Source organism: Zea mays, chromosome 8 (assembly GCF_902167145.1).
Source record: "Zea mays cultivar B73 chromosome 8, Zm-B73-REFERENCE-NAM-5.0, whole genome shotgun sequence".
NCBI lineage: Eukaryota > Viridiplantae > Streptophyta > Magnoliopsida > Poales > Poaceae > Zea > Zea mays.
The window spans coordinates 174,270,774-174,280,184 of record NC_050103.1 but is presented as its reverse complement, the minus strand read 5'-3'; the positions used below and the strand labels follow the sequence as shown (position 1 = coordinate 174,280,184).

Here is a 9,411-nt window from a genome sequence, read left to right as displayed (position 1 = left end):
GGCCTTGTCAGTTTTATTTTGACCCCTCAAGGCCTTGCAACCATTTCCCAAGCCATAGTATCCAAGAGATGGCAGTGTCACTCGAAGAAGCAGCTGTTCTTAGTATGCGATTTAGGAATTCTATGAAGTATATCTATGCATGGTTACACAAGTTGTATGCTGACAATCTGTAACATGTGTATGCTTGTATTTGAACCTGAAACATGTGTAGGCTGACGTGAGATCTGTTTATGGTATTTTTGTTAACCTGAAACCTATTTTCTATGCTGTGTATGTTGCTTTCTGGTAACCTGAAACCTACTATGTATGTTGTGCATACTACTTTGTAGAAACCTGAAATCTGTTTTGTATACAACAACTTTTATGCTGGTACTAGATTGAAACCATAGAATGTGTTGTTTTGTATGCTGCTTGCATGCCCAAGGTCCCACAAAGCTTCTATGGTTCAGACTAAAGACCTACTATTTTGTATGACACATGGTTCCACGAGGTTACCAAAGAAGTTGATGTTTTGTATGTTTCACCTGAAACCTGTGTTTGCACAAGGTTCGGACAACATCTTCTATGGTTCAGATAGCAACTTCTATATCAAATAGTTTCATTCAGATTTAACATAGATTTATTCAGACCAAAAACTCTTCTCAACACAGATTCTACGTTGTCCTAATATGGCGCCCATAAGGGCGCCTCGAGTTCTAGTAGCATAAAAAAGAGGGGAACCTTCAGTTGTGCCACTGCTTGCCTTTAACTTAGGTATGAGTGTAGATGCGACGATGCTCCCCTGACCAACTATATTATTACTGTTAGCAGTTTACTTAGTACCTGCTGCGACTTTCTGTGCCTAATCGGCGCTACATCTTCAGCTCATCAACTTAATTCTACGTCAAGGAGAAGTACGTACACATTGCGGTACACTGGACTACTGGAGGAATGGTTGTTCTGCCCGACGTCAACCAGGTACATACATATCGGAAAAAAATCTTACAAAACCTCACATAAAATGAGTATCACTTGTATGGTTCCCAGAGCCTGAAATGGTACATATTCGAAAACTAAACAGTGGCACGATTAACCTGTCATGTCAATCGTGTGCACCCTGCTGCACGAAAACAGACATATTTTCAGAGAGGGGCAAGGCAAACTTTTGGGAACAAGAATTTGGTTTGGCGGTGTGCTGCCAGTAAATGTCTCGGGCCGGCCGGCGGCCGTAGTGTTACTGCTGCAAGCCCATGCCAGTGACTATTGATCTGTACCAGCGTCTGCTTTAAGCAAGGCGGCCACTGGCCACGCCAAGTAAGCAACCCAGCGCGCAGCTCCCTACAGCACTACAGTGACCCAATTAACCTCGCTTATTTAGGTCCTTTCCGACACTAATTTCAGTGTGCATATCCTGCGTGATCACCACCATGCGTGCATGACGCCTGTGATCGATGACGCACGCAGATCATGCATGGTGGTGGTGAAGGATGACATGAGAAGGGCGTTCCCTTCACCAACGTACGTGACGTCCCCCACGGCGAAGGCCAAGCTGCGGCTCCTCTTCGAGGTTGCCCCCCTGTTGGGCCTCTTGATGGTGAAAGGCCGGCGTGCACAGCTAGCAACGACGGCGAGCAGTCAGTGCTGGAGTGGACAGGGTACGTGATCAACGAGCTCGACGAGCGGACCTAAGTTTTTGCTGACGAATGGCTCCGAAGCGCGCGGAGTAAGGCCTCGTTCGTTTTCAGTTGGTTTGACTTATTCCAGGTCTGGTTCCGGATGAAAAAAAATGAGCCGGTTTGAAATTCCGACGTCTCTCCATGAACCGTTTGTTTGGACCTGAATCAAAAACAAAAGCGATCTAGTTTGGAGTTTCCTCTCCCACTACTGTGCAGTACAAATCCAAGTCTTCTACCCTCCGAATCGAATCTATCTGGAATGAGTGAAAAAGCTGGCTCCACTGAATCCTGGCTTAGTAACTGTTCAGCTGTTCCTGGCCTGCATCAGGTCCTGAGCTGCCTAGAATCCAATCCAACCGGGTGATGCGTATACTGCGTTATTACTAATACGCATGGATGTATGTGCTGCGTGCATGGATGCAAGCATGGCAACACTCTTGTCATCGGATGTCTGCGTGTCTCATCTTCTCGATGGGTGGACAATCTCCGGCCCTGCAGCCTTTATTTCTTTTCGGTGCTGTCGTGCATGGAAAATAGCACTGCCTGCAACAATGACCGACTGGCCGTGTCCTAGTCAGTGTTTCTGCCGTACTGGAACAGTGCTCTATATGGGATGGGAGTGGGCTGTCGAAGAGAAACACTAGCACTAGTGCCGTAGACTAGGACGGAGTACGTCGGGAAGGGCACAAGGCGCTTGCCGCTTGGTCTGCGGCCCTGCCTGCCCTTTGAGAGGCCTGATGAGACTACCAATCCCTGACTATCACGTTCCACGACCCTGTCTGACTATCACGTTCCAGGATCAGGGCTATATGGACGCACAGCTAGCAAGCAGGTCAGCTTGATACACGGGGTCGGGACTACAGGTCTACAGTGCCGTTCATGGTATGGTATGGTCCGCTCCGGCCGGTCGGCACACACGTACACAACACAAGCATCAAGGACTGGTGCCCAAACAAAAGGTACTCTGATTCACTGCAGCTCTGCAGCCTTGCTTGCCCGGCCAGACCAGACCATCCATCGTGGACGACGCCCCCAGGGTTTACCGCCCACAACTAACGTACATTGTACTCCTACAGCACTTGGCCTGCGTGCACGGTTCGTCGAGTACACAGCTACACGTACACGCGCTGTGCCCCGTGCGGTGCGGTGCTCCTAGGCACGAAACCACGACGACAGGGAAACCACAGCCTGCACTGCACTGCACAGCAGCTGCACCGCAGCAGTGTCGTGTTGTGTGTTCGTCAGGCTCCCCGGCCGACAGCAAGCACATCCTCATGCGCCCGCGGGGGCCTGGGGGTCTACGTCCGCCAAGAAATAGCACGCGCGCACATTCCATGGGCGATGGAGGTGACCGGCCGCCGTCAGTGTCGCACGGCAAATGCAATTGTTGAGCAAAGGATAAAAAAAAAAAGAAGACGACCAAAAGAGGACAAGGATGTGCCACAGACAGTAGAGCGGTAGGGGCAGAGCGAGAGACCAGACACGGTACGGTCGGCATTTTGTTTAAAAACAATACAATTTTAATCCAGGGGTTAGATTTTCATATTCTATTAATAGCGGTTAAATTTTCAAATTGTATTCTAGTCCAGGGACAAAAAAATATTGTATTCATTATAAACTAGATATATGTATGTGCGTTGCCACATAAGTAAAAAAATAGTATAGAACATATATACGAAACGACAAGCATCACTATAATATATGCAAAATCCATGTGACAAAATATCACCGTAACACTAATATTATATTGACGATATAAATATATAACATTATTATAAATACATGGCGATGGCAGGATGGAAAGGAGACAAAAAATAGTATCGAGGATTACGAACCCACGGGAGAGAGGCACGCTACCGAACGGAAACGACCAAGGCGCAGTGTGGCAAGAGGCCGAAAACGGCGGTTTGGACACGACCAAGAAAAAAGCTAAGTCCCAGCGTGTGGAAAGACACTGAAGCTGCTACGTATGTCTTGGATGAAGAGCACGGTGGAACGGAGCGAAAACGGCACGTAGGCGCGCGGCAGGGCTGTTTGGCCTAGCGTCTGGGCTGAAAACGAGGGGTTCGCCATGGCGCGTGGGGCCAGAAACGGCGACTGAGGCACCATGAGGCACCACCTCAAAAGTAAGCTAAGTCCAAGCGTGTGGAAAGACACTGAAGCTGCTACACGTGTTGGGTGATCAGTGTCGAGTACTCGAACAGCTGGGACCCGTTGTCTGCAGGTGGGGCTGGTGTTGGATCATCCGGTCAAGTAGTTGGTGATAGCTTCAGATTCAACCTAGAGGAGGTAGAGTGCGCGACGTAGTACTTCTCCGACGTGAACTTGCTCGGGAAGAGTGGCTTCGCCGCCGCGATGTACAAAGGGATCCTTGGGGATGGATCTGTAGTCGCTGTCAAAAGCCTCAGCAAGACGAGCTGCAAGCAAGAGGAGTCAGATTTCCTGCGTGGTCTGAAGATGCTCACCCTCCTACAGCACGACAATCTTGTCAGCCTGAGGGGATTCTGCTGCTCCAGGGGGAGAGGGGAATGCTTCCTCGTGTATGACTTCATGGTTAATGGTTGCCTGTCGCGGTATCTGGACGTCAAGGATGGTTCTTCCGGTGGTACCGTTCTTGATTGGCCTACAAGAGTCTCCATCATTAGAGGCATTGCGAAAAGGTAACATCCCCACTTTGTATCCTGCGCGAAGATTGATATCAGTTTCTCAGTTTATCGGTGTATCAGTTTTCTAACTTGTTGATGGAGTTGTGCACATTTGCAGGGATTGAGTACCTTCACAGCAAGAAGGGCAACAAGCCACCAGTGGTGCACCAGAACATATCGGCTGACAAGATCCTCCTTGACCACCACCTTGCGCCGAGGCTCTCGGTGCCGGGGCTGCACAAGCTCCTCGCGGACGACGTCATCTTCTCGGCCCTGAAAGCCAGCGCCGCCATGGGCCTGCCGCGTCGGCCCTCCCCTGCACGGCGGCCGACATCACGAAGCCACCCGGGGGCCAGAGCGCGTGTCCCAACTCGCCGCTGCCCCGCCCGGGGGATCCGGTCGTGGTCAGGTCGATGGCGAACCAACCGCCGCGGGCCGTCAGACTCGGCCACGCACACGCCCGAGCCCGTGATGTTGCTGTTGTGGTCGGGCACCAGCTTGAAGCGGTAGCCCTGGCGTCCCCAGCGCGGAGTCGGCGTGGATGTCGCGGAGGTTTCGTGGAGGCGGGGGCACGGAGATGGTCTACACTATTGCCTTAATAGATAGTAGAGATGTGCTCAAACATGAACCTAATAGCAACGCGTCTAGAGATGACAATGGGTACCCGAAACCCGAAACCCGATGGGTTTTTACCCCATTAGGGTATGGGTTTGGGTCAATTTTCATACCCATGGGTTTGTTAATGGGCATAAATCTATACCCAGCGGGTTTATGGGTACGGGTTTGTTCCTATAGTACCCAAACCCGTGAACCCGTGGGTTTTTTAAACCCGACCAAACCTAGTGCATATTGTCATTTTATTTTATAAACGAACAACAAACTTGTTATTCCTTATTTACTTCATAATTTTTATCAATTGGTGAATGTATCAGTAGTCGGTGAGAGTGTTGCTTGCTTGCTATTATAGTTTTTACTAGCGTTATATATGTGGTGGATGAATAACTTAGTGCAAGGTCACTTAATTATACAACTTATTATTTGTATTTCATTTTCTCTACTAATAATTTTTATACCAAATCATGAACTCGTTGTTCATTACATAAATTTTGGATCATGATATCATTTATCATTACGATACTTATTGATTATGAGAAGAACAAGTATATTGGAGATGAAACTCGCGGGTAACCCATGGGTACCCGCAAACCCGATGGGTACGGGTTTGGGCAAAATCTCAAACCCGTCATGGGTATGGGTTTTTTAATGGGCATAGATATTTTTCACGGGTACGGGTTTGGGACGACAAAACCTAGCGGGTTTGTACCCGTTGCCATCTCTGAACGCGTCGCCTCCGCTTCGTGTTCTACCGGTCCCGAGGCGGGCCGCTCGGTCCCCGTCTGGTCCGGCCCGCCACTCTTATTTGACAACGCCCGGAGCCCGAGTAGGCCTTGTGCTTGCCGCTGGCATTAGGGCTGGACAAAAAATTCGTAACCCGAAATATCTGAAACTCGAATTTCGTTCGGGGATTTTTGGTAGCAACTTGTAAAACCCGAATTTATTTCGGATAATTCGGGTATCATAATCGGGTACCCAAAATACTCGAATTACCCAAACTTTCATGTGGCATGTACTCATGTCATTCTTAATTATTAATTTATGTATCTATAAATATGTGTAAGTGTGCATGACTTGTCACGGTAGATTTCTTCTGTTTTTTATATCCATTTATATCATTATTCAAACTATATTTTTATACTAATTTAATAGGGCGCATGTGTTTCTATGAAGTTGACACAACAGTTCGGAAGTTCGGGAATATCCGAACCCACAATTATGGGTACCCAAATTTTCGGGTATTGTAAAATCCGTTGTAATTTCGAGTGTTGATTCTTAAAACCCGAAATTTTAAATACCCGAATTATCTTACTCGAAATTTTTGATAACCCGAAAGTACACCCCTGCTTCCATCATGCGTGTGGTCTGCGGTGCGATTCAGCCGGGCTTGTTTGGTCCAGTCATTACTCTGCATGCGCTTGTTTTGCAGGTGGCCCTTACTGTTCGGCCGCCGGCATGATTTATTACTAGTTTCACCCTGATTGTTGAGGGCGTGAGCGTGACCCCTTATGGCTGACTAGGTGTATGCCCGTGCGTTGCTACGGAATAAATATATTATAATAAGATACATTGAGATATAAAAACATTAATTGTGTTCTATGCTCTTGTTAGCATCTTTTATGGCTTCATGATTTAAAGTAGTCAGGGTAGATAGAGCCATGTACTGATAATTTGTTTCTATGATTAATTGATTAATTGATGTGCATGAACATTGAAAACTGCATGGTCAAAAAAGGCAGTTGCTTTAGATATGAATTATCCCAAATTTTCATTTGAATCAATGAATCAATTGGAGAATTATAAGATTCAAGTCCCTAAAAGCTATATATATATATATCATAAGGAACTCCTACTTGTGCTGACGACATATTTGCAAAAATAGCAGAGTAGGATGTTTAAGTTCTCATGTTCTTGGATATAAGTGGAGTATGCCTGTAAAATTGAATGACTTATCAGGCAAACCTACTCTTTTATAAAAGTGATGCATACAAGATTAATAATTAAATACCGTCTAGTAGGAAGCTGGCTTAACATGTCAATCAAAAATTTTATAAATCTCTTACAGTTTTCAAGGCACATATTTGTTAAACTTCCACAACAAATAACAACTAATTTTTTTATCAAAGTATCAAACAGATAAGCATATCTTTGGAGGCAAGTGAACGGATAACAGGGCATTTGTTTGTCTTAAGATAAATTGAATATCATAGAGAAACCATCGCGATTAAATTAGTCTCCAGCTAGCACAAAAAAGATAACAAATATAAAAATAACTTTAATGGTGTAGAATAGCATAGTACAATATAAAAATAGCTTTAATGGTGTAGAATAGCATAGTACAATATAAAATAGCTTTAATGGTGTAGAATAGCATAATACATACACATTACCAGCTGCAGATCAATGATTCGATTGACATCATTTGACGTGAACGTTGTCGTTTCAACTAATACGTAAAATATGATCTGGGTAGATACAATCATTATTGCTTCCATTTGTAAGCATATCATTCCACCTCCTATTGATCATCATCTCTCTCAAAAAGAAATTGGAAACCTTTCAGGAGGAGCAATGAAACAGTTCCAGGTTCTTTGGCCTATCCACGTCACCTCTTTTTCCTCAGTCGCATGATTGCATTTCTACGGCAGAAAACAATTCCCACCTCTTCGTATTGAATGACTGGCACCGATGACTCGAGAGCTCACGAACATTCTAGAGTTCAGTTGACTGCTCCAGTATTCCAGCCCCTCGAGTCTCGTGTTCGCCTCTTCCCTCCGAATTCATCCCGAGTATAGATGTCCAAATGGGCGGGCCGTGCCGGCCCGAGCACGGCTAGGCCCGGCACGGATTAGGACCGTGTCGGCCCAGCCCGGAATAGCTAGCGGGCCATGCCGTGCCAGCCCACGGGCCCCAAGCTAGACCCAAGCACGGCCCGCTAGGTTAATAATTGTGTCGGGCCGACCCATGGCCCGACGGGCCTGATGGGCCCATAACAATATATGATGCTTAAATGATAAAAATATCCTATAAGTATGTATTTTTTAGCGTTTAAACCATATTTATTAGCTATAAACATTTATTTACACCCACATAACCAACAAAAACACATGTTTCTTATGTTTTATACTATATATTCAAGTATAATATATATTTTTATATGAAAAAATAGAAAGAAATAAAATCGGGTCGTGCCAGGCCTAGCCCGTCGTGCCACGCCTTCGAGCCAGGCATGGCCCGGTGACCGGGCCGGGCCGGGCCGGCACGGGCCCGGTTCACTACGTGCCGTGCCGGGTTCATGCCGAGCCAAACCCATGCCGGGTTTCGGGCCGCCCGGCAAGCCTGGTCCGTTTGGACATCTATAATCCCGAGCGGTCGAGCCACGACGCTCCCCATGCAATGCATCTTTCCACCCGCTGTCGATTCCCCAATGTCGTCACAGATGCAGCCATCCATGCTCGCCCTACCTTCTCTTGATTTTTGTCCCCACGCAGCTAGGCAACCTCACGATGCTCACCATGCTAGCCTCGCAGTTATAATTGCTTCAACGACGCAATCCCTGCTAGCTTTGGCGACCTGCTTCTGCTTGCGTGCCTAGAAGGCTGGAACTCAGCTCAACCACCTCTTTGGCTCTATCCCCATTTGGCTCAAGCAGCTGCCCAGCCCAGCCTTGTCTACCGTTCAAGCCCAAATGAAACAAAATACTCAAACCATTACTTCGTAAACGCTCGCCACCGTCGATGACATCGGAGGAGCACCCCTCGTATGCGTCCTCAAATGGCATCACCACCATCGGCTCCGATGAACATCTTGATCCCTCGCCATCACCTTCGACGTCCTTCGACTCTCCTTCTGAATCTGATGACTCCGCCGCCTCCTTGCTGCTCTCGGACGACTCTTCAGAGTCCGAGCCCATCATTTTCAAGAAACCCCACCCACCCGTGCGCTCGTGGCTGGCCTCCGATGAGATCGTGATCCTCAAGACCGTCGTGTCGCACCGGCAGAAGCACGGGCGACTTCCCCTGGCAGACAACCTCGCCACCGCGGTGTGGGGCCGCCTCAGCGTGGGGGACCGCCTCAGTGCCGCGCAGATCACCAGGCGGTTGTGCGTGTTCCGCAACCGGTATGACGACGCCGTTATCTGCCTCAAACACGGCACAATCCCGATGAAGGACAGTGATGTCACCATCTACATGCTCTCCAAGCTCATCTGGGAGGGCACGCGTAGGGGGAGGATAGAGAAGAAGACCCATGTGCCCGACGCGCGCAATGACCCAAGAGGGTTCGACGAGCTAGCCGAGCTGTACGCTTGCCTCTCCGCAGAGGTAGAGGTGATTGGTGCGAGGTTTTGTTGGACTGCATGGAAGGGGCGGAGGAAGTGGGCGACGTGCGGAGGAAGCAGACTGCATGATAGGGGCGAAGGAAGCGTGGGCCGTGGGAGAGCAGGGGCACAAGGGTAGTCTACACTAATGATTTAATAGTTATTAGAGATTAGAGAT

General features: G+C 47.9%; 2 protein-coding genes across 2 annotated transcripts; both read left to right on the top strand.

Annotated features, from left to right (window-relative positions):
* The first annotated feature begins 3,999 nt into the window (after positions 1–3,999).
* Positions 4,000–4,810, top strand: LOC111589974 (cold-responsive protein kinase 1). Its single transcript, XM_023300901.1, has 2 exons — positions 4,000–4,312; positions 4,417–4,810. The coding sequence occupies exons 1-2, from the start codon at positions 4,011–4,013 to the stop codon at positions 4,808–4,810; spliced, it is 696 nt and encodes a 231-aa protein (XP_023156669.1). The 5' UTR covers positions 4,000–4,010.
* A 3,842-nt stretch (positions 4,811–8,652) lies between these two features.
* LOC103637526 (Tyrosine specific protein phosphatase-like) lies at positions 8,653–9,372 on the top strand. The gene has a single exon (XM_008659694.1). It carries the CDS (start codon positions 8,653–8,655, stop codon positions 9,370–9,372), a length of 720 nt encoding a protein of 239 aa, XP_008657916.1.
* Positions 9,373–9,411: the final 39 nt, after the last annotated feature.

Bases quoted from the DNA above. Each gene is read 5' to 3' on its own strand.
- LOC103637526 (XM_008659694.1), top strand. From the start codon at position 8,653: ATGACATCGGAGGAGCACCCCTCGTATGCGTCCTCAAATGGCATCACC.
- LOC111589974 (XM_023300901.1), top strand. From the start codon at position 4,011: ATGTACAAAGGGATCCTTGGGGATGGATCTGTAGTCGCTGTCAAAAGC. The intron at 4,313-4,416 runs AAGGTAACATCC...GTGCACATTTGC, and splicing joins ATCATTAGAGGCATTGCGAA to AGGGATTGAGTACCTTCACA.